Genomic DNA, 26289 nt, shown 5'->3' with positions numbered 1-26289 from the left:
TACCACTCAGGAAGGTTCTCATAGGGTTTGCAGAGAGAGATTTGTTTTCTGTTTCAATTCCAACAAGCTTCCTGCTTGCTTCAGCTGTGACTGTTCAGCTGTCTTTCAGTGTCACACACACACACTGGCCGAGAGAACTTGTATGCCTGGCCTGCTTCATTTTTTCAGCATTTTCTATTCTTTTCAATTTTCCAGTGTCTATAATCTTTTCGATTTTTATTTGAGTTATATTTCCATATGCACTGTGCCACCTTTTACAACTTGTAGCCTCCATGCATGTAAAAAGGTATAATAATTTGCAGATAAATACATTTTATTTCTATAATATTTTCTAATTTCTGATAATCAAATGGTAGAATTTCTGGAAACTATAATCGCATCAATCAAATGTGTTGAAAAATGTCTAGAAATACATAATAGGCAGAAATTAAAACCTTGGGTATATGATGTCTGTCAAATTGAGACTTGAGAATTGGTGATAAATGGGCTAAAAATTTTAGTTGTGTAGAGTTTTAATTCTTCAAAAGATTATAATTTTATCTCCTGTTTTGATAGAAGGGAATAACAATGCATACTGACTCTTGATTAAATTATTAAAGCTGATTAGGTACTTTCAAGACAGACAAAATTCCATGCCATTTCATGTCTTTCACCCTCTTCTGCCATTCAATATGATCGTGGCTAAGTTTTTCCCTCTGTGCCACTTTCTTGCAATAATTCCAAATCCCTTCATTCCTTTAAATCGATCATTCTCTGTCCTGAATATACTCTTGAAAAGAGTAGACCACAAATTAAATACCTTTGGGTTGAAGAAGTTTCTTCTCATACTGGTTTAGAATGGTCTTCTTTTGAGACTGACCCTCAGTTCTGGACACCCTAGTTTGAAGAAAACATCATCCCCACATTTATTCTGTCAGGTTCTGTGTGATCTTTAAGATCTACCTAATCTCTCCAACCAATGCATCCATCATCTCAGAAATTACTCTGTTACATTCCTGTTATTACAGTCTTCCCATCCTTTTCAAAGGGAGACCAGACGTGCATAGTTTTTTCAGATGCAGCCTCACTGAGCTCCTTTAAAATTGGAGCAAGATTTCTCAACACTTGAACTCTGGTCCTCTGGCAAAAAAAAAGCCAACATTATTTTTGCCTTCCTCACTGCTTGCTGTCCTTGCATGATAATTTTCAGTGATCTGTACGCAAGGGCACCTAGGTTCTTACAAACACCAACACCATTTAACCATATAACCATTTACGGAGCGGAAACAGGCCATGTTGGCCTTTCGAATCTGCACCGGTTCACTGATTTTGTGTGCCCTCTTCAGGCATTGGTCCTGGTAGATCTTCATTCAATAACGATGGGCGAATTCAATGCAGGTGGAATCAGTCGTAGAAATGTTTGTGAAACGTGCAGTTCAATACTTCTGGGCACATTCAATAAAAAGAAACGCAACATTATTGATTGCGTTGGGATAGAACTCAGCCGGCCCGCTCAAGCCACGCCTCAATCATCTCCTTGGTTTTGGTGACATTGAGCACAAGGTTGTTGTCATTACACCATTCAATGAGCTGATCTATCTCCCTCCTGTGAATCTGCCGACAAATGTGGTGTCATCAGCAAACTTGTAGGTGGCATTGGAATTGCTTTAATTAATGTTTAAATACCCCAGGAGGTAAACAAGAAAATCTGCAGATGCTGAGCTCTAGTGCAATACATGAAACTGTTGGAGAAACTTAGCAGGTCATGCAGCATTCACTGGAAGTAAACAGCAGTTGACATTTCAGGCCTGTGCCCTTCAAGTTTAAGTTTGTTATCATCTGAGTGTACGTATACAATGGCATTTCTTTGGTTGACATACAGTGCTCTCCATAAAGTTAGATACCAAACATAATGCTAAGCAACAAAGGAGTTTTTCAAAGTTTAAAAACTGAAACATTTTTGAATGACCAAGTCAGTCACCCAATTTAAATTCAATTGAGCATACCTTCCACATGCAGAAGAGAAAACTTAAGGGGACAAGCCCTTGACACAAGCAGGAGCTGAAGATGGTTACAGTAGAGGCCTAGCAGAGCATCACCAGAAAAGATACTCAGCACCTGATGATGTCTATGAATCACAGACTTCAAGCAGTCATTGCACGCAAGAGATATGCAACAAAGTACTAAACTTGACTACTTTAATATACTGTACATACTATTGCTATGTCCCAAATAAGATGGTGCCCTGAAATGAGGGGATGATGCACAAAAATTCTGTAATTTCAACATGGTCAAACCAAAATGTACACAAATAACCAAAAATAAAATCAGGAACATGCATTTTAATCACATGCCAATTGTTTGATTACAAATTTAAAAAAACATATACACTTTGGGGATTTTATTTATCAAGACAAAGGCAAATAAATATTTATAAAACATTAGTCAAGCCTCAAATAGAGTTTTATGTTCAATTTTGGTCACCATATTACAGGAATAAAGTGAAAGCAATAAGATCCACAATAGATTTATAAGAATGCTTCTTGGAATGTGGGAATATGAATACAGAATAGATTAGACTGATGCAGTATTAACTCTGAAAAGGCCAAGAGCAAATTTGATGCAAATGTACAAAAAGTATGAGTTTAGATCACCATGGTGGAATTAGAGGATTAGAGATCACAGGTATAACTGGGGGAAGAGAATTAAGAATGACAGGAGAAAATACATTTTTTAAAAATAATGAGTGGTTGGAATCCAGAATGCATATCTGCAGATGTAGCACTGACAAGTTCCATAGTGGCTTTCAAGAAAGAATTGGACAAATATATGGAGAAAGATGATAAATACACCGAGAGAGATGCGAGTATACAGCTGACATGAACCTGGTGAGATGAATGCCCTTCTTCTGTACAATAACCATTTTAATATATTATCATTTAAAAAATGTATTTCTATTTTTTTCTCTCAAAGTGGATGACAAAGGGTCTAATTCGAAGGAGGAAAATAGAGTATGAGTAAACACCATTAGAATCAGAGAACTCATAATAGGGAACAAGGAGATGACAGAACAATTGAATAAATTCTTTGGTTCTGTGTTTACTAAAGAAGATACAGTTGACATTCTGCAAATAGTCAGGGTCCAAGGATCTAGCATCATTGAGCATAAGGGATGTAATGTGATCATCCATGGTCATATTGAATAGTTATGCAGACTTGAAGGGCTGAGTGGCCTACTGCTCCTATATTCTATGATTCAATGTTATTTTCCATTTGCCATGTTCTTAAGTTTCTTTTATTTAATATGTTAATCTACTTCTCAAGTCTCTACATTTCCAAAGCTTTGTGTTATCAGCTGATTCATCATTCCAAACCATTGAAGTAAACAAGAAAATCTGCAGATGCTGAGATCTAGTGCAGCACATAAAAGTGCTGGAGAAACTCAGCAGGTCATGTTACATCCATAGAAAGTAAAAGGCAGTCAATGTTTCAGGCTTGAGTTCTTCTTCAGGAGTGCAAAAAATCGGATGGCTGAATAAAAAAGTGGGGTGGGAGAAGGGGGAGAAACCCAAGCGAACAGGTAAAAGGTGGATTCAGGTGGGAGTGTAGAAGAGCAAGAAGCTGAGGTGATAGGGGAAGAGGGAAGAAGGCTAAGATAGCTCACTGATAGAAGGAAAGGAAGGGTGGGGAACTGGAGGAAGGGAGACAGGTGGATGAGGGAAAGAAAAAGGAGTTTAATGAAAATTAGAGGTTAATATTAATGCCATCTAGTTGGAGTCTGCTGAGACAGAAAATAAGGTGTTGTTCCTCCATTTTGCAGATGGTCTCAACAACAATTCAGGAGGTTATAGACAGACATGTCACTGTGGGGTCTGGAATTGAAGTGGATGGCTACTGGGTGCCCTCTACTGTTACAGCAGACAGAGCAAAGGTGCTCAATGAAGTGATATCTCAGTCTGCATCCAGTATTCCCAATGTAGAGGAGGCTGCATCAGGATCACCAGATGAAGTAACTGATTCTTACAAATTCACAGGACAGTTTCAGGCCCCAAATAGTAGAGAGGGAGGTGTAAGTGAAAGTGTACTATTTATTGCAGTCACGGGGTAGACAGTTGGAGGCAGGAACGGGAAGACGCAAATGGTCGGGAAGGGATGAATGGACAAGGGAATTGCAGAGGGAGAGATACCTACAGAAATTAGAGACCAGGGGGGAGCGGAAATTGCTGTTATGTAAATCAATTTTTTGCCTCACACAACAATTCCACAATTTGCAGTTCAAAAGGTCATCGCATGAATATTGGGCGAAGGAACTTGGAATCAGTCGCATCGGTAAATCAGAATTTTGATTGAATGGAATTTTATGGAAGAAGGGAAGAAAGCCAAGAAATCATTGAAATACAGGTAGTCCTCAACTTACGATCGGGTTGTGTTCCGGCTCTCCCATTGGATGTCGAAAAAATCTTAAGTCGAAAAAGGGCAGTGGGATCAGTGTGGGGATCAACACAGGACTGTGGGGAGACAGCAGGGCAGTGGAATCAGTGTGGGAGACACTTAAAATTTAAAGTACAATACGATTTAAACCATCGTAACTGACCAATCATGAGTCGGGGACTACCTGTAGTTTTTAATAATATGCAAGGAAATGTGTTTTATTAACATGAGTAGAGGCAAGGATAGAGCTCTGCATTATTGTTAACTGCTTGTAATCTACCTTTCCCACCTCTTCTACTCCATTGAGATTATTTGCTGAAATAGGGTAAAATATACAACTTATAAATGTGGCGATGCCTGTAACCCAACCACCCCCCAAGAGCAAAATAAATTAATGCTTTTTTGATATGCCTCATTTAACACCATAAATAACAGTTTAGGATTAGTTTTGAAACTTTTAAATGTAATCATCTAACCTGTCTTACATTTGTCTGCTTGTGGAGGTTGAAATTATTCTGAATGTTTTCAAAGAATGAGAAAGTTAATATTGTAGTAACTAACCTAATAACAACAGCTTGAGGTAATACAACTCAAGAATATATTTGTATATTCAACAAGTCTTTGTCAAGTACCACTACATCTGAAAGAAAGAAAAATAACTAACCTGTTAGCCTGCTCACAAAAGAACCCGTCTCACTAGACCAACATCTAATGTGACAAATGAACTTAAAAACAAACTTAAATACCAACTTACATAGAGAGAAGTCAGATTCTTTAGATCATCTTCTTTTATTTCTGTTATCTTGTTGTTTTGCAGATCAAGCATTACTGTGTCTTTGGGAATTTTTGCTGGCACTGATTTCAACTCTTGATCATGAAATAGAATAAAAGTTAGCTATGGCTTTGGATGCTCTTCCAGTAATAAAGAACTGCAAAATAATTTTCATGTCAAGCAACTTTAATGTGGAATAAGAAATCACATTATTTTGCATATTTGACCTGGACTATCAGGTTCTACCTTTCCTTTCATTACATTAGTCAGTATGTGGACCAATGTTTATTCCAGGTTTGTTTTATTCAACTGAATTTGGATCCTCCATTAACAGCAACAACCTTGTACTTAGTATTAGCAAAACAAAGGAGCTATTGTGAACTTATTGAGGGAGAAATCAGGAGAACATGAACTTGTCCTCAACAAGGGAGTAGCAGTGGAAATGGTTAAGAACTGAAAATTCATGGGTGTCAACATCTCGAAGACTTGTCCTGGGATCTCCATGTTAATGCAATCATGAAGAAGGCAGCTATATTTCATGAGGAGTTTGAGGAGATTTGGTATGTCACTAAAGGTTCTTGCAGATTTCTACAGGTGTGCCTTGGAGAACATTCTGACTGGTTGCATCACTGTCTTGTGTGGAGGTGCCAATGCAGAGGATAAGAAAAAAAATACAGTGTTGTGAACTCAGCCAGCGTCATCATAAGCATCAGACTTCACTCCATCAAGGACATCTAGAAGAGACAATGTCTCAAGAAAGCAGCCTCTATATTTAAGGATCCTCACCACTAAGTCCATGCCCTCTTCACACATTGGGAAGGAGGTACAGGAGTCTGAAGATGAACCCCAAACAACACAAGGCCAGCGTCTTCACCTCTGCCATCAGATTTCTGAATGGACAATGATCCACAGACAGTAACTCACTCTCTCTTCTTTTCCACTAATTTTATTTTTAACAATATTTTCACCATACTGCTACCACAGAACAACAAATTTAGAAAAAATTCTGTTTCTGAGTGTAACAAAACTCATAAATGAGTTTGGAACTTGTTTAACATAAAACCTGCTAACTTTTTGTACCAGACAGGTCATAGGTGTTAGCTTTCATTCCCAAAGATATAAAGTGATATCACAAATATGTATTTTTTTTATTGTTTTAATCTTTTAAACCAGCTGCCTTCATTGATAGGAAGGCATGAAGAAGATTCAAATCTTCATGTTCCTGGGAGTCCACAAATCCGAGGACCTCTCCTGGGGTCAGCACATCAAGAAAACTGTGAAGAAACCACACCATTGCCTCTACTTTGAAAGAAGTCTGTAGAGATTTGGCATATAATCTAACATCCTATCAAACTTCTACAGGTGTTAAGTGGGAAATATACTGACTGTTTTTTTTACGGCCGAATTTGGAATCTTGAGTGCCCACGAAAGCAGGAGGTTGCAGATAGCAGCAAACACTGGCACCAATCTCCAATATCTGTTGAAAACATCTATGTGAGACATTGCCTCAAGAAGGCAACCAACACCAAAGATCCCCATCACCCTAGTTAGAAACTGTTCTTGCTGCTACATTTAAGGAAGTCTCATACCTCGAGGTTCAAGAACAATTTTTTCCAATAGCAATGAGGCTTTTAAACTTCCTTGATATTGATGAATAAATGTTGTCCAAAACTCCCATGCTCTCTTTCAAAAAGTGACATATTGCAAATACTAATCTTACAAGAAACTTGATAACTTAGAAATTTGGAATTGTAGCTAAAATTGTGGACTGTTTTCTCCAACACAAATCAAAGTCTTTTTTGCTGCTGCTTTATTTCAAGTAATGAAAGTTATTTTTATACCGAGAGTGGCTCAGTTCTGGGGTTGATAAAATCAAGATAGAGGAACTGTGGAATTAAAAGGAATAACATCAGATAGCCTCTTGACATTTTGCTGGGAGGTCTGTAAGGTGATCTGTTCTGCGTATCAGAACACCCAGAATCATTGCATGGCAGGAGTGGAGGCTAAGTAGCAAACAAAACATAGAACACTACAGCACAGTACAGACCTTTTGGCCATTGATAATGTACCGACATATATATTCCTTAAAAATAAAAGTACTCAACCCTCCCTACCCTGTAGCCCTCTATTTTTCTTTCATCCATGTGCCTGTCTAAGAGACTCTTAAATGCCCCCAATGTTTCAACCTCCACCAGTATTCCTGGCAAGGCATTCCACAACCCACAAATCTCTGTGTAAAAAAAGTTACCCCTCATATCTCCCATAAACTTCCCTCCCTTAACTTTGTACATAATGTCCTCTGATGTTTGTTATTCCTGTCCTGGGAAACAGGTACTGGCTATCCACTCTATCGATGCCTCTCATAATCTTGTAGACCTCTATCAAGTCTCCTCTCATCCTTCTACGTTCCAAAGTGAAAGTCCCAGCTCTGCCAACCTTGCCTCATAAAACTTGTTTTCCAATCCAGGCAACATCCTGGTAAATCTCCTTTGCACCCTCTTCATAGCTTCCACTCCTTCCTATAATGAGGTGACCAGAACTTCACGATTTTGTCTTTTTATCCTTTTCCATAGCTATGCTGAAGCTAAAGGAATTGTCGTCACTCTCACCTAAATTCTCCCCCACTGAAGGGTCCTCCACCTGACCAGGTTCATTACCCAGAACTAGGTCCAGTATGGGTCTCTCCTCTCATTGGATGGTCCACATATTGTGTCAGGAATCTTTCTTGAACACACCCGACAAATTCAGCCCCATCTATCCCTCATGTAGTCAAGAGATGCCATTCAATATTAGGAAATTGAAATCACCCATAACTACAACTCTGTATTTCCTGTACCATTCCAAAATCTGTTTGCTAATCTGCTCCTCGGTGTCCCAAGAGCTATTTGGGGGCCTATAGGCTCCTCGCAGCAAAGTAAAGATTAAGGTAAAGTTAAAGGTTCCATGATTGTCACATGATACTACATTTAGAATGTAACATATATGAAATACTTTAACTTTGTCTACCGTAAGGATGACAGGGAGTTGCCATTTTGTCCAGCAACCCTCACAGAAATGAGGCCCCAGCAAGGAACAAACTCACAACCACGATTTATAAGACCACTGCTCTAATCACTAAGCTATGTATAGCTGCCTTCCTATTTCTGACTTCCACCTACACCAGCTCAGTGGACTCTCTCTCTGCAGTGTCAACAATTCCTTTTCCACCTTACAAACGTTCAACTTGCTAAGTTCCTCCAGCAGATTGTTCTGTGACCCAGATCCAAACATCTGCAGTTAAACAAGAAAGTCTGCAATAAAACAAGAAAATCTGCAGATGCTGTGATTGTAGATACATGAGTGTTGGAGAAACTAGAAGGAACACTGAGTGACTTGCTGAGTTTTTTTTAGCACTTTTGAGCATCTGCAGACTCTTGTTACCCTTGCATTTAAGCACGACCCTCTAACATTCAATAGCAAAAGCAGAAATGAATCCCCTTTATGGACAAACTTAACTGGAACATTCTCACAAAGGCAGGGACGACATCAGAACATCAGAGGCTAGAGATTTTGCTATGTGTCTCACTCTGCCTTCCAAAAGAGCTTTTTATTCACACATACAAAGACATACCAGGAGTGTGATGGATCATCATCTAAATGCCTGGATGTGAAGCTCCTCTTGGACATACAGTACCCTCCATAATGTTTGGGAGAAAGACACTTTTTTTTTATTTGTCCCTGTCCTCCACAGTTTTTAATTTATAATCAAACAATTCACGTGATGAAAGTGCACATTCCAGATTTTATTAAAGATTAATTGTATATATTTTGGTTTGACCATGTAGAAATTACAGCACTTTTTATACCTAATCCCCTCATTTCAGGGCACCATAATATTTGGGACATAGTAATGATATATACATTAAAGTAGTCAAGTTTAGTACTTTGTTGCATAATCTGCTGCATGCAATGACTGCTTGAAGTCTGTGATTGATATACATCACCAGGTGCTGACTATCTTCTCTGGTGATGCTCTGCCAGGCTTGTACTCCAGCTATCTTCAGCTCCTGCTTGTTTCTAGGGCTTGTCCTTTTAAATTTTCTCTTCAGCATATGGAAGGCATACTCAATTGGATTTAGATCAGATGACTGACTTGGTCATTCAAGAATTTTCCAGTTTCTAGCTTGAAAAACTCCCTTGTTTAGCAGTATGTTTGGGATCATTGTCTTGCTTTAAGATGAAGTTCCGTCAATGAGTTTGGAGGCATTTGCCCGAACTTAGAACATAGAACACTACAGCACAGTACAGGCCCTTCGCCCTTGAGGTTGTGCTGACCCATATTCCTTAAAAAAGTACTAAACCCTCCCTACCACATAACCCTCTATTTTTCTTCCATCTATCTGTCTGTCTAAAAGTTTCCTGAAAACCCCTAATGTTTCAGCCTCCACTAGCATCCCTGGCAAGGCATTCGAGTTTCCCAAATTCTCTGTGCATAAAACTTAACCCTCTGTTCATCCACAATCTGAAGTAACCAACCATTAAACCTGTACTTAACCTTCTGATTTGTCCTTCCAAAATGCATCACCTCACACTTATCCGGATTGAACTCAGTTTGCCACTTTTTCGCCCAACTCTGCATCCCCTCTATACCATTTGTAACATTCACCCCTATCCACAACTCCTCCAACCTTTGTGTCATCCACAAACTTACTGACCCATCTTCCATCTCTTCATCTATGCCATTTATAAACATCACAAAGAGCAGGGGACCCCTAACAGATGCTTGTGGAACTCCACTAGCCACTGACCCCCAGGCAGAATAATATCCTTCCACTACTACTCTCTGCTTTCCACATGAATGCCAATTCTTTATCCACACAGCCAAGGTTCCATGGATCCCATGCCTCATGACTTTCTAAACAAGACTCTCATTGGGAACTTTGTCAAATGCCTAATGAAAATCCATGTGGACCACATCTACAGCCCTCCCCTCATCAATTTCCTTTGTACTTCCTCAAAAAACTCAATTAGGCTTGTGAGGCATGTCCTTCCTTCACAAAGCCATGTCAATGCTCCTTGAGTAAACTGTACTTCTCTGAGTTCTCGTTGATCCTGTCCTTAAGAATCCTTTACAATCATTTGCAAACCACTGACGTAAGACTCACCGGTCTGTAATTCTCCCTATTACATTTTTAATAAAAGGAACCACATTTGCCATTCTCCAATCCTCTGGCACTTCCCCTGTGGCCAAAGAGGACTCAAGATCATCACCACTGCTCCAGCTATCTCTTCCCTCACTTCCCAAAGCAACCTGGGGTATATTGCATTCAGCCCCAGAGACTTACCAATCTTAATTTTTTAAGAAGATCCAACCCTTCTTCCTTAATCTCAATATTGTCCAGCACACAAGCCTGTTCTATTCTGACCTCACCCTGATCCAGGTCCTACATACCAAGGCCTTCTCATTCTCCCTTCAAGCTCTCGTAAGACCTTTTTTAATCTCCTTCATGGCTAACATATACTTTTCATAATCCCTTCCTGTTTCCTGTATCTAATTTATGCTTCCTTCTTCCTCTTGACTAGCTGCCTCACCTGTTTTATCAACCAGAGTTCCCTTTTCCTTCCATCTTTTCCCTGTCCCAGTGGAACAAACCTATCCTGTACCCAGCACTAAACTTCCTCCACATTACTCCTGTACTTTCAGCTTTGAACATTTGTTTCCAATTTATTCTCACTAGTTCCTGCCTCATACGATTGTAATTATCCCTTCCCCAATTAAACACTTTCCCATTTTGTCTACTTTTATCGTTAACCCTAGTTATGCAAAAGCTCAGTTGTGGTCACTCTCACCAAAATGCTCACCCACAAAGAGGTCTGCCACCTGACCAGGTTCATTATCCAGAACTGGATCCAATGTGGCCTGTCCTCTTGTCGGCTGGTCCACATACTGTATCAGCCAAATTGAACAGATCTGACAAATTCAACCCCATCCATCCCTCTTGTAGTCAGGAGGTGCCAGTCAAATATTAGGGAAGTTGAAATCACCCATAACAACAACCCTGTATTTCTTGGACCATTCCAAAATCTGCCTGCTTGTATGTTCCTACGTGTCCCGAGGGCTAATTGGGGGCCTAGAGATATACCTAGTACAAATTGTTCCCTTCCCATTTCTGACTTCCACTCATACCGTCTCAGTAGATACTTCCTTAGCAGTATCCTCCCTTTCTATAGCCATGATCCTATCCCTGACCAATAATGCTACTCTTCCCTCCCCCTTTCTACCTCCCATCCTATTCATTTCAAAACACCTAAACCCCAGTACCTGCATCAACCAATCCTGCCCTTCCTCCAGCCAAGTTTCAGTAAAGTCCACACCATCATAGTTCTACATCTAAGTTTGTCCCCTTTATTCCTAATACTCTTAGCATTGAAATAGACACATTTCTTCACCACTAACAGGCTACATTTGTGTTTTGTCTCCTGCCTGGCCTTCCTCGCCAATTCAGAACACATAGTATCATGATTTTGTCCTTCTACCCTAACCTCTTCACTCACATTCTAATTCTCACACCCTGCCAAATTGGTTTAAACCCTCCCCAACTGCTCTAGCAAACCTGGTTCCTTTCTTGTTCTTTATTTTTGAAAATTCGTCGATTACCTTCTGTGTCATTCACTCTCAGTGTTGCTGGATAAAACATTGAATACTTAAAATTTTTAGATTGCAGTTATCTCTTTACCTCATCAAATTCCTTTCTTTGTTTGTCCAAGGCACGGCTGAAGTCCTGGAAAAACGTTACTTTTGCATTGTCCATCACTAATGGGCCATTATTATTTTTTGAATATTCAAATGCTGCTCCCAAAATCATATCTCTTTCCCGGTAACTTAAAAGTCTTTCCCGGACTGGTCATGTTCTTCTAGGACTGGTGGTCTGATGAGCCCTTTCAATTTGAAACTTTGCATTTAACTTATTGTGTCCCAGAATTTATGGGATCCATTTTTCAAAGAAACTCATGGCATCTTTTCCCTCTATTACTTCTCTCAGTCCAATGATACTTACATTGTTAAATCTGCTAAAATTTTCCATATGGTTGATCTTATCCATCAGTCCTTTCTTTTCTTTGTCCCATTTTTTTTGCTTTCTCTTCCAGTGCCTTCGCCATGTCTTTTGTTTTGTTCAGCTCAGCCTTTGAATGAGTCATTCATTCAATTGTCTTCCACAACTTCTTTAATTTCCATGACCTTCTCTGATATATTTCTCATCGCTGATTCCATACTCGTAAAGTGACTGCATAAAATTTCCAATATGTTTAGGAGGGAGGCGATATCTTGGGCCAACTTCATAGCTCTGCAGGCTTCAGCCGGTCCCAAGGCCTCTGCTGAGTCACTCCTCATCAGGCTTCCACTCGATGTTCCTGTCTGAGCTATTACCCCAGTTTTTGTTCTTGGTTGCCTTGGTCATTTAGCACTTGCTTTATTTATTTTTGATGAAAGAATTCTGCTTTTTCAGCTTTTAAATATCTTTTTACTACTTTTTGTGGAGAGCTCTTTCAAAAAACATCCCCATCACTACCCCTTACCTTAATTACTCCTCCCACCAATCACTGTTCTTTTTAACTCTTAACTTGCTTTTTAAAGGCACACACCTCCAGTTGGCTCCCGATAATCTCAGCTCTCTCGAGTCTCACGCTGCTCCTGTTTCACTAACGGTCCTAAGATGACTGTGTCCCAAATCCCAGTCTGCTCCTTTTTAAAGGCACTTACGTCCATCTGGGTTCCAACAGTCCCAGCTCTCTCGAGTCTCACGCTGCTCCTGCTTCACTAACGATCCTGAGATGTGTGTGACTCGAGTCCCGCTCAGCTTCTTATTAAAGGCACTCCCTACACTTGTTATTTAAAATTATTGTCTTGGAAGTTAACCACTTAATAGCTATGGTTAACAAAACTGTTAATAAAACTTCAGTAAATTTTATAGCAGGAGGCCTGTTTGTAAATCAAGATTATAGGGTATTACTGGATCATCATGTGCCTTATGGTCTAACTTTCACAGTGGTTATTTCATGGCATTTAAATTTAAACAGAATATAGGCTTTCAGCAAAGTAAAGACATCCCAGGATGATACTTGAGCCTTCAGCCATTGGGAAAGTATCATTTCTGGAATAATTTGGCACATGTCAAATCATGGAAACATGATATGACAAAATTGGGGCATAAAACTTTTTTTTAAACTTTATTTAAGATTTTATAACATGAATAACATATAGAATTACATTAAAAAAAATTAAGAACAAAATAATAAAATTGCAATACAGTATCAGTAATCTAAATAAACTATACCCTCCCCAATAATTATTACACATTAATAACCCAACTCAAATTAGTCCAACCCCCCCCTTTCCCCCCCAAAATAAAAAGTGAAGAATTAATAAAGTTAAGAATATATGTGAGAAAAAAAACCCACTTACAAAAAAAACAAAAACATAACCGATTAAAATACTAACAAAAAGAAAAGTAATTAATACTAAGATATCAGACTTAAAAAACATATTTAAATCAAACTTAAATGCATATATTTTAGAGTTAAGATGAAACATATATTTAACTCAAACTTAATATTAAAAATTAGTAAAGTTAGTAACATTGTCAATCAAAAATTCTTAAACAATAATCAATTCTTTAAAAAAAATTGTAGCATGAGAAAAAAAGATGAAAAAAACCTTTCTCTATAGAGATAAACCTTCACCAAATATCAACTAACTTCACATTTATCATCATATTAGTCACATAAACCACCATCTTAAAACAAAATTCAAACCTCATTAAACATTGTACAATTCAATTTTAGTACTCCCACCATTTTTCCCTTTTACTCTTGAATAATTATCCAATAAAAGCTCCAATACCACATTTAAATATCCCCAATCATTACGTTAAAATTTAGATATCCAAATAATAAAAACACATCTACAACGAAATCTATATCTTCAACAAATGGAGCATAAACCACAAACAAGATTCAAGCCTCATTAAGAATTGTACAATTCAATTTATAACTTTCACCATTATTCCCTTCGTTCTATAACTAAAATAGCAAAATAATATACACCAGAATTACCACTCCTTTCACCTTAAAGTTAAAGAAAAAATATTAAAAAAAACTTATCCATCCCATTCACATTTAAATTTCAAATATTCCTTATCTACTGAATAAACTTTACAAAAAAAAACCACATCAAATTTTAGTTTTTTAAACAATCAAATACTTTCTTATGCTTTTTTTTATAAACACAAAAAAAAACCCTTCACTCTTTAATCTAATAATACAAAAAAAGAAAAAAAAACGGGTAGGAGGTTAAAAATACCCCCTCCCGTCTAAACCGCGCAGTGCGGTAACTCCCACAAAAAAATGGGTGTGAGATAACTCACACGTAGCAGATGACTTTCAGGAAATAGTGCCCATCCAGTTCTCTCCCCCAACTCTCACTTCATCTTAAACTAACATCATCATTATTTAATATTCCTTTTTGTTTTAAAAAAAAAAGAACAACTCTTCTTTTAATCAGCTCCAACTGCCGAGTCACCATTACAACCATTCCTTCTTGGAGCACGGCTCTTTTCTTCCATCTCTTGTCTCCTTAGAGATCGCGGCGGACTACGTCTCTGTTGAAACTGAGTAATTGGCAGCTCTTGAGCAAATGCTATAGCTTCCTTTGGAGAATCAAAGAACTTTGGTTGGTAACCATCTTGAAAAACCTTCAAAACAGCTGGATATCTAAAGGTTGCCTTATAACCTTTCTTTCACAACTCTTTAGCAGAGTTGAATTCCCGTCGTTGGAACATAACTTCTTGACTCAAATCCACATAGAAGAAAACTTGATTATTTTGAATCATCAAGGGTGATTTTCTCTGTTGTGCCTTTCTAATAGCCACTCGTAAAATTATTTCTCTGTCGTAATAATTCAAGCAACGAACCAAAACAGGTCTTGGACTTTGACCTGAAATAGGTCTTCTACGCAAGGCTCTGTGAGCACGTTCCAGTATTATACCTTCCGGGAAATGTTCTTGACCCAGCACCTGAGGAATCCATTCAGTAAAAAATTTTCTTGGGTCTGTTCCATCCATTCCTTCCGGCAAACCAATAATCTTTATATTGTTTCGTCTGGATTGGTTTTCCAAATAATCAATCTTTTTCACCAAATTTTTATTTTGAGTTTGTAAGTCTTCGACCATTTTGGTCACATCTGAAACTTGATCTCGTATTTCGTCTATATCTTCTTCACACGAATTAAATTTATCTCTCACTTCAAGCTTAAAAGCTCCAAACTCAGCCATCTGTTGAGAATTTATTTCCATCAGAGTATTGAACCTAGTACCAAGTTCAGTCATAATCTTAGATAATCCCTGCATTGTATAAGATAATTTAGATTCAAGATTCACAAGAATCTTTTCAATTGGAAGAGATTCTGGCTCAACAGATTCCTGCTTCTTCTGCATAACCGAAATGTCTTCTGTTGCTTCCTTCATTCTGGTTGCCTTCCTTGTAGTACAGCTGCGTGTGGAAACCCCAGCCACAGCCTCTCCAGCAATGACTGGAGGACGCTGGCCGGGATTTTCCCCAGTCTATAATGTGTTAATTTCTCCCAGTACATCAAGTTGTATAGGTTCTTTTATCTCAGAAGGTGCAGTTTGCAGTGCCACCGCTACAGTTGACAAATGCCTTTCCCCAGCCGGTACTTCAACTGATGTTACTACAAGTGGTTCGTTCATAACATTGCCGTCAGATGGTACTGCACATGTGCGAACCTGAGTAACTCTTTGTTCTAAAGGCTGTTTGGCGCCCTCTTTAGAGGGCTCTACCGATGTAATATTGAACTCTACATCCGAAAGCTGTACCTTTCTCCTGGGATCCATTTCAGGCTGAGTCTCGATGTCTTTCCTGTTGGTAGGCTCCAAAACTTGAACTTTTGGAAAATGTAGCTTTTTGATAATCTGTTGTCGTTTTTTTTTGCTCTTTTCCACCAATTGTACCATCATAAGTTAAATTAACAGCACTGAAGTTATCTAAACTTTTAAAGAATTTTAACGGGCATTTCTAGACAAAACAATAAGATAGAGTCAGGAGAGGACTGTAAGGCATGTCTGATCCTTACGCCATCTTGCCACGCCCCCCCCCCCCCCCCCCCCGGGGCATAAAACTTTATCCATACCTTTAAGAAGGGTCAGGCCCAAGACGTCGGTCATATATCTTTACCTCCCTCGGACGCTGAGACCTGATGAGTTCCTCCAATATTTCTGTGTTTTTACTTAAGATTCATTAGGACATTTGCAGAACAAAATTATGCTCACTCTTGGAGGAGGTTTTTGTGCATAATCTATGTTCCAAGTAAAAGGGAAAAACAGTTGCACTAAACAAATAATATCAAAGACTTCTGGAAATAGCAGGTCATGCAGCACCATGGTAAAGGAAATTAGTGACATTTTGCACTGATGACCACTCATCAGATCATTTTGTATCCATTCCCAGCATTCTCTTGTTTTATTTCAGATTTTCAGATTTTGTTTTGAGCAGTAAGTTAAATTTAACATGCTATTTGCATAGTCTTGCGTGATCTCAGAATTCCTGAGCATTTCACAGGCAATGAAGTCCTTTAGGAATGCACTCATTGATGCAAAATGGCAGCTATCAAATGGATCATAACATGTAGAGTTCATTTTTATCTTGTTCTTTTCAATAGCTTTTGTTAAAATGTGTTGACACACCTACTGTGCTATCATTCATGTACTTCATCTTTAAAAAATAAATCATATTTGTTATTATCACTGAGAACACCACTAAATGACATCTAGTCTAACAAGACTCAAAACCATTTCAGATGTGTATTTCCCCGTAAGTAATACCTGTTATATATTTATCAAAGTATTAAAAATAGGAGAAAACAATGGAATATTGATGTTAAATAAGAAAATTAATTGAACCTTCTTTTTGCAAATTGATGCATGCAATCTATTTTAATTTTCAAATTCATGAACAGTTAACAATTCTTCAATAAATTTTTAAACAGTAAGATATAATCCTTACCTGCGTCAGAACATTGGACTACACGTACTCGGCATATACACTTTAAAGGGCATGTGAAAAATTGGTCATCTGCTCTAGGTGTTGGGGTTGAAATTTGTTTTGCTTGTATGTTCTGGGGAGGATCTTGTAGCAAAATATCCTGCTCTGCCAGGAAGTGATGAAATTCATTCTCAAGTAAAGATTTAGCAGAACTCAAAGCCACAATGGAAAGGAACACAAGTATTTTCATATTGAATCCTAGTTGGCAAGACTACAAAGTGAAGAAAACAGAAACAATGAAGTAAAGTTAGGTCACATATTAAAATATGATTTGTCTTAACATTGCAAACATCTTTAAAAATTTGTGAATACAACTTTAAATTAATTATTTAATCGTTTCAGTAAACAAATAGATATCGATTAATATTTTTTGTATGCAATTTCTTTTGTTAATATATTTCATTGACTTTGACTTTAAGAAAGGGACCCTGTTGAATTGTCCTTATTTCTCTAACTTTTGGTCAAATTTCTGTACCAACCCCATACAGCCATTTAGCATCACTTTTATCCTCTCTTTTGGTGATATCGGTGGGATCTTTACTTCCTGCTCTGCCTACTGTACACCAGTTTATCTACTGATTTGTTTCCCCTGTCATTTTTCATGCTGGTGACACAGATGAGGATGGCTGCTCCAGAACAGTGTGAACTGTTCCTCGCAGATAGTCTCACTGAGGGCAGAAATATCAATGCCCAGACGAGAGATTTCCAGATCAATGATGCCAGACTTCCGTGGGGAGGTGGCGTCTACGTCAAAGTTGACACCTAGACACAGAATATTCCAGATGGAAATAACTAGGAGCAGTAGAAGAATGACGACCTGGTTGCACCTGCCGGGCAATGACAGCCTCCCATTGAGGGGGCTCCGAGGTTGCCAGTCGATGAATCCTATTTGTTCTGTTTTCCATAGAGCTTTAAGCACCATGTGCCGGGGCAAGGACTTGAAGGCGAGTGCTTGCCCAGGATAAATGTCTTCCTCTGGGTCCCATGCCACTGGACCTGGCGGAGTGCGAGGCATGACAGTCAGAGTGACGCGGGATTGCCCCGCAGTGGTCTGTTTCAAGACCATGCTCAATAGCCATTGTCCTTAAGGATCCTTCGCCTAACGAGTTTGTTGCTGCAGACTGCAGACTGACATGTACTATTTGCCTATAGCTGGGGCCCTTTCCAGGTACTGACGGCTAGCCGAGCCGAGCCTGGGGATTTGAAGTCAGAGTTACCTTCTCCTCGCCTTTGCCTTAAGAGGCAAACCCTGCAAGGCAGCAGGTGGTTGGAATTCAGAGTTTACTGTCTCTTAGCCTTGGCCTAAAGAGGCTTTGGACACAAGGCAAAGTTTGTCAAATATAACATAAACAACGTAAATTTTATAGATTTTTGGTCACAAGTTGGGGAGCTCCTACACTATACTAACGCCACCCCACTGTGATAAAACAGAACCCCCCCCCACCCCCCAGCAGTAAAACCAGCAGACTAAATCCACCCACCGCTTCCCAAACCAGGAATCAAACTTACAGACCCCCCCCCCCAACCAGGAATAAAACACACAGAACCCCCCCCCCCCGACCAGGAATAAAGCCCACAGACTCCACCCCAACCAGGAATAAAAAGCACAGAACCCCCCTCCCCCCGACCAGGAATTACAGGTCAAGTAAAAACTTCACTGCATCGCCTCCAGCATTCCTGCAGCCTCCAAAACCTCCCCTATTCCTGTTCAGACCGAGCTCCAAATCCAAACCTCGGATATGATCAGCGGCATTCGCAATCAGGCCACTGCGAGGCAAAAGGGTGTTGGACACTGTTTATGCTGCCGGCTGCAGGTCCCAGGCCTGGCGCCGCTCTCCGTCAACCCTCTCACTGAACTCTGCTCACTGGGATACTGAGTGTTTTTTTGTCATGCCAGCAGTAAGAGAAGGAGCAGACTGCCTGAATGTCTGATTCCTCATTCACACCAAATTGGAGCTTTCTGTATCCCCGGGCCTCAACGGTTCTTCGGACATACTGACTGGGAGGGCCTCGCAAAAAATTGCACTGCGTGCGTTCCGCGATTCGCAGTGGCACATCACAATGTGCCAACAGCAACAAAAAGTTCTGTGAGGGCAGAAGAGCTATAAGGCACCGTGTTCCACTTCACTCGCGAAGGGATGAGCCATGATGATGATGATGACAAGGTGAACCTCACCTTAAACTCCCAAAAGGTCACATAATTAACTTTATAGTTGTCTCATACACGATGTCTATTGTGATCGAATATTTGTAGATGTCTTTGGGAGATAAATTGTTAAAATTAGAGTAGCTTACATACATACACACACTTTAAAACTGATCTTATTTGAAATACTGAAGAATTCATATTCAGTGACTTTACAGAAACATGAAATTAATGGACTGGAGGCAATCTTTCTGTTGAAAGCGCTTTGCAAGGGTTTTGACAGAGTGCACTGAAAGGTCACTCCTGGGTTTTTGTTCACCTAAAAACAACAGATGTGAGCATAAGACTAATTTCTATTGTTTGCTGGAGAAGGTGGGGGTTTTGCAATTGAGAGAGAGAGAGAGAGAGAGAGAGAAAGTCACAGCAGAAACAAGCCAGGAGAAGCTTGTTGGAACTGAAACAAAAGCTCCAGAGCGGCGGATGGCTGGAAGTGCTATCTGACTGATGTTACTCTTGGAATAAGGGAACACAAAGGATCTCTGTAGTAGCCTGAAGGAAAGAGGTTACCATCTGGAAAACCCTGATGAAGCAAGTTTCATCAGCAAGACATTGAGGTGACTAATGGTGGTAACTCAGTTGTGGAAATCCTGGAACAACAAATCTCTCTCTGCAAACCCTATGAGAACCTTCCTGAGTGGTAAACATTTACCTTTCGAGCACCAAAGCCTGGTGAACTTTATACATGTTAAATTCTAAGCACAGTATAAAAATTGCCTGCAACAAGAGAACTTGGAAGAATGAGACTTGAGATTGAACTGTGAACCAAAGAACTTTTCTTAAATTTACACACACATTACATACACATGCTCTTAGAATTAGAAGAGGGTTAAATTGGGTTAGTTAAGTTAATGGAGATAAGTTAAAGTTTGATTCTGTTTTCATGTTTAAAGATAATTAAAAACAACTTTTGTTTAAGTAACTACTTGTCTTGGTGAATGTTTATTGTTGCTGGGTTTTGGGGTCTTTTGGGTTCATAAAACTGCATATACTTACAATTTGGGATTTGCGTGCATTGGGAGGATAAATGCAGATTATGTTGCAGCCCAATGCTCAAGTACTCCTCTGATCTTTCTATAAATGCCCCTTTAATTTCTGTTTGCTATCTTTTTTAACTTCTGCACATCCATGCTTTTGCATAAGTATCTCTCTGATGGGCACTTTTCAGGAATCTATCTGTGTTGATTTAATTCAATTTAGATATTAATTATGGAAACCATTTTTCCTTTGGTAGGAGGAGCAAGCATGTGGTTAACATATTCTGTGTATGGCAGGGAATTTTAAAAGGGAGCTCTATTATGTTGTCAAAAAATGTTTTCTTCTCCCAGGTTACTGAAAACACACTGAAGCCACATCTGCTTTATCTTCTACGTGTGTGTGTGTGTGTGTGTGTGTGTGTGTGTGTGTGTGTGTGTGTGTGTGTGTGTGTGTGTGTGTTGTGTGTGTGTGTGTGTGTGTGTGTGTGTGTGTGTGTGTGTGTGTGTGTGTGTGTGTGTGTGTGTGTGTGTGTGTGTGTGTGAAACATTTTAAGTGTACTGTGGTTCTTTCCCTCATATTGAAAATATTAAAGGAAACATCATCAGCTAGTTTTACCCATGAATTAATGTTTAGTTGTTCAGTCAGTCTGTGATCAAGGGCTTGAATTACATCTGGTATATATAGTATATGTTTACTGTATTCATATAACCATTGAACCATCTCTTTTCATTTTTTACTGTTTATACCACCGTTAATCCTCTGAACATTGATTATTTCTCATATTTACAGAAGCTGGCTTTGCGTGACCTTTGTGTTCTGGAAAATTTCTCGGAATTGATATTTCCAGAAATGTGGAAATTTTGTTTAGTTGCAGTGCTATTTCAGTATTTAATCAGTAAGGATGTACAACAACATCAATGATGATTGTTCCTCAGAGCATGAGAACAATGCTGGTCAATTTTATCTGAATTCTGGGTTAAGAATTGGCTGGTAACTTTTCACTTTTGTGGAGCTTGTTTCTAAGGAATCTATATCTCAAAGGCAGAGTTTCTATCCTTTTTAAGGAACAAGATGGTGGCTCTGCAGGAGTCACGTGATGGAGTAGCGGCTGTTAGGAGAATACCAGCCCTTTCCAGAAAAGAAGAAATAAGGTGAAAAAAAAGCAAAGCTCAAGAAACACAAAACACAACAAATAAAAGATAAAGGTGTGGAGAAAAGAAAGAAAATGGCACCTAAGAAGGAAAAACCAAAAACAACGGGGAAAAAAGAAGGAAAGACGCCAGAAGAGAAAGAAGAAGGCCTTACCTGCATGAAGAGGCAGGGACTCACCGTGAACAGAGGAGCCTGCTCCCCGAGGTTAGTGGAGAGCCCGCAGGGTCGTGACCTCCCAACCGTGGGACTGCAAAAATGCCTCACTGAGCCAAACAGTAGTGCGCAATGCGCACACAAGGTAAAGGAAAACACCAACGGGAGGAGGGCCCAGCTGTGGAGTGAACTTACACAGCTCGACCAACTGAGAGAAGCCCGACAGCAGGGTTCTCAGCTGGAAGAAGAGGAAAGCAAAGGGAAAGGGAGAGATAAGAAAGAAAAACAGCAACAGGAAGCTCAACAGATAACTAGCCCAGAAGAAGAGGACCAACAAGAAGCTATGCAAAAAAAAACACCCAACAAACTGACACAAGCAGCTCAACAAGAAAGTCAGAAGAGACGCAGATACAAGGTAGAGAAGTAGAAGACACAAACCCAAGAGCAGACACAGAAGAAGAAGAAGAAGAAGAACACCAAGCTCTGCACAGAGGAATAGGAGGTAAAATAAAGGGACAGTATATAGATTTTTAAAATTTCAAGAACAAATGAAAGCATTAAAAGAATGGTTGACATCAGAATTTAGTGAAATTAAAAGAAAAATAAAAAGTACAGAAGAAAAAGTGAGTAGAATAGAGCTGGTCATGACAGAAATAAGGAAAAGATTAGAAAATGTGGAAGAACGAGTAATGGCTGTAGAAATGGAAGTGAATGACTTAAGAAGAAAATTGGAAGACAGCGACAAAAAAGTTAAAGAGTCACAAGAGTTGTTAGCTCAGAAGATGGATATAATGGAAAACTATAGTAGGCAAAACAATATAAAGATAGTGGGCCTAAAGGAAGATGAAGAAGGCAAAAATAAGAAAGAATTTATAAAAGAATGGATCCCAAAAGTCCTGGGAACAACAGAAATACAGGAAGGCATGGAAATAGAAAGGGCACACAGAACACTAGCCCCAAAACCACAATCACAACAAAAACCAAGATCTGTTTTAGCAGAATTTATGAGATACACGACAAGAGAAAAAATATTGGAGAGGGCAAGGAATAAAATTAGAGAAGACAAAAAACCATTGGAATACAAGGGTCAAAAAATATTTTTTTACCCAGACTTAAGTTTTGAACTCCTAAAGAAGAGGAAGGAGTTTAACACAGCAAAATCGATCCTATGGAAAAAAAGGCTATAAATTTAAGTTAAAATATCCAGCTGTGCTTAAAATAGTTATCCCAGGGGAGCAAAACAGACTGTTCTCGGATCCGGAGAAAGCACGAGAATTTGCAGAATGCCTGCAGGATAGAAAGAGAGATGAAGAGATGTAACAAGAACGAAGAATGACGACAAGCTACATATAAAGACGTAGAAATAATGTATAAGTAAGAACTAACGATGGAAAAGAAAAGGGAAGTAAGGAAGGGGGGAAAAAGGAGGGGGGAAAAAGAGAAAAGGGGGTGAGCTTTGTTTAAATGTGAAGATAAAAGTCTTTTCTGGAGGGGATTGGGTGGGAGAGAATAACAGTCACTGCGAAATCAGTTGATGCTTGCGAGCGGGTTGGCAAACCGAATGGAGAGGGGAGTTATGGTTGCCCGGCAAGGGATAAGGGGCAACTCAGAGAGGGGGGGGGGGGACACTTGGGGTTAAGGGAATTTTAGATGTGGAAGTAGTTGAAGTATTTTATGTTTTAGAAGTGTTGTCATACATTGAGTTCAAAAAGGGAAAACTGAGAGATGAAAATGGGGAAAAGGGGAAAGGTGGTGGTGAGGAAGCAGAAATGAGGTGTAAACAGAGCATGAGATGGCCATGTTGAACTATATGACTATAAATATTAATGGAATACAAAACTTAATCAAAGGGAAGAGGCTTTTAAATTTATTGAAAAAAGAAAAATATAGATATAGCATTCGTACAGGAAACGCATCTAACTGAAGTGGAACATAATAGATTAAAGAGAGATTGGGTAGGACATGTAACGGTAGCATCATATAATTCAAAAGCCAGAGGTGTAGCTATATTAATCAATAAAAATGTACCAATCAAAATAGAGGAGGAAATAATAGATCCAGCAGGGAGGTATGTAATGATAATCTGTCAGATATATTCAGAATTCTGGAATTTGGTCAATATATATGCACCTAATGAAGAGAATCAAAAGTTTATGCAAGATATTTTTTGAAGATTGTAGATATGCAGGGGAATATATTGATAGGATGGGATTTTAACCTTAATTTGGGCCCAAAGGTGGATAAAACTGGACAAAAGTCTAGCAAAAAGAACAAAGTAACCAAATTTATGGTTAAATCAATGCAGGAAATGCAACTTTTGGGTATATGGAGGAGGCAACACCCAAAGGAGAAGGAAAACTCATATTATTCGAGTAGACATAAAACATACTCAAGGATTGACCTGTTCCCGTTCTCAGCCCATTTCCAAGGGAGAGTTAGGAAAACGGAATATAAAGCTAGATTGTTATTTGATCACTCACCCCTGTTATTAGCAATAGAACTGGAGGACATCCCACCAAGAACATATAGATGGAGATTAAACTCCATGCTACTTAAAAAGACAGGAATTTAGAGAACTTATTGAATGCCAAATTAACATGTACTTTGAAATAAATACGGAATCAGTGAAAGTGATGAAAAAGGACTACAATCGGGAAATAGAACAGTTGGAAAGGGAAATAGTAAGTACAGAAAAAGAACTAGCAATAAGGGAAGATACAACAAAAAGAAGAGAATTGCTGGACAAAAAATTACAAAGCATTACAAACGTATAAGGTGGAGAAGAACATAATGAAAATAAAGCAGAAGTATTACGAGCTAGGAGAAAAAATGCACAAAATACTAGCCTGGCAACTTAAAACAGAACAAGCTAAAAGAACTGTATTCACATCAAGAAAAAAGGATAAACAAATTACATATAACCCAACAGAGATCAATGAAAACTTTAAGGAATTCTATGAACAATTATACCAAACTGAGAACAAAGGGAAAGAAGACAAAATAGATGAGTTTCTAGCTAAAATTGAACACTGAAATTGCAAGAAGAGGAGCAAAACAAATTGATAAAACCATTTGAAATAGAGGAAATGCAGGATATATTAAAAAAGCTACCGAACAATAAAATGCCTGGAGAGAATGGACTCCCAATAGAATTCTATAAAACATTTAAAGAGTTATTAATTCCTCCTCTCCTGGAAGTAATGATACCAACAGTGGCTGTTGCTTTAGACGCAGAGAAAGCCTTTGACAAGGTAGAATGGAATTATTCATTCAAAGTATTACAGAAGTTCAACCTACCAGAAAAATATATTAATTGGATTAAAGCCTTATATAAGGGACCATTGGCGAAGGTGACAGTAAATGGATATGTATCGAACCAATTTAAATTAAGTAGATCAACTAGGCAGGGTTGTCCACTATCTCCCTCACTGTTCACTTTAGCAATAGAACCATTGGCAGAACTGATAAGAAAATAAAATAAAGGGGATAAAAAATAAAGAAGAAGGAATATAAAATCAGTTTATTTGCAGATGACATCATAGTATACTTAACAGAACCAGAAATATCAATAAAAGAACTACATAAGAAATTGGAGGAATATGGAGAAATATTGGGGTTAAAGATCAACGCAAATAAAAGTGAAGTGATGCCAATGAATAATGCGGATTACACAGAGTTTAAAAAAGAATCACCATTTAAATGGGAAACACAAGCAATCCGATACTTAGGTATTATATTAGATAATAATTTAATCCACCTATACAAATTAAATTATCAGCCATCAATGAAGAAATTACAGGATGACTTAGAACCTTGGAAAGAATTACCAATGGGAGGGTAAATTTCATTAAATTGAATGTCTTCCCAAGGATACAATACCTATTTCAATCGTTACCAATTCCCTTAACAGAGAAATTCTTCAGTGAACTAAAGAGAATAATAAGGAAATTCTTATGGAAAGGGGGGAAACCAAGGATAGCACTAGATAAATAAACAGAATGGTACAAATAAGGTGGTTTGCAGCTACCAAACTTTAAAAATTATTATAGAGCAGCACAATTAAGTTGTCTATCAGATTTTTATCAAACAAGGGAAAAACCAGAATGGATCAAGATAGAGCTAGATAAAATAGGGGAGAAGGTACCAGAACATATACTTTATAAGTGGGATGAAAAACTGGTGCAATATAGATGTTCACCAGTACTGCACCATTTACTCAACATATGGAAGAAGATTCACGTAGAAAGGAAAAAAACAAATTATCAACTACCAAAATTATTATTGACACAAAATCAACTAATTCCTTTCACAATAGATAATTTTTCCTTTAGAGAATGGGAGAGAAAAGGAATTAAAAGAATAGAAAATTGTTTTTTGGGAAATAATTTATTATCATTTGAACAAATGAAGTATAAATATGGAATTACAATGTTTGCATATCATCAGTTGAAAACTTATTTAAAGGATAAATTGGGAAACAGATTGAGATTACCTGAAGGAAGCAGCTTTGAATATGTGATTACAG

General features: G+C 38.5%; 2 protein-coding genes and 1 long non-coding RNA gene across 12 annotated transcripts in view; 2 read left to right on the top strand and 1 right to left on the bottom strand.

Moving 5' to 3' along the window:
* The window catches only part of cenpp (centromere protein P), a 343661-nt gene that overhangs the window by 224546 nt on the left and 92826 nt on the right, over nt 1-26289 (top strand). The window lies entirely within an intron of this gene.
* aspn (asporin (LRR class 1)) overlaps nt 1-26289 on the bottom strand; it is a 40999-nt gene that overhangs the window by 14244 nt on the left and 466 nt on the right. Inside the window, exons 2-3 of the mRNA XM_069937260.1 lie at nt 17240-17489; nt 5165-5277 (exon numbers count right to left, since the gene is read on the bottom strand). Coding sequence (XP_069793361.1) covers nt 5165-5277; nt 17240-17468 — 342 coding nt within the window. The 5' untranslated portion in view covers nt 17469-17489. The remainder of the gene's footprint in view (nt 1-5164; nt 5278-17239; nt 17490-26289) is intronic.
* On the top strand, nt 3126-5337 carry LOC138763319 (uncharacterized). The gene is made up of 3 exons (XR_011357487.1): nt 3126-3428; nt 4254-4380; nt 5228-5337. It is a non-coding gene; the product is annotated as an uncharacterized lncRNA (long non-coding RNA).

This window comes from Narcine bancroftii, chromosome 5 (assembly GCF_036971445.1).
Source record: "Narcine bancroftii isolate sNarBan1 chromosome 5, sNarBan1.hap1, whole genome shotgun sequence".
Classification (NCBI taxonomy): Eukaryota; Metazoa; Chordata; class Chondrichthyes; order Torpediniformes; family Narcinidae; genus Narcine; species Narcine bancroftii.
The sequence above is the reverse complement of the archived record's forward strand: the minus strand, read 5'-3'. Positions and strand labels throughout refer to the sequence as shown.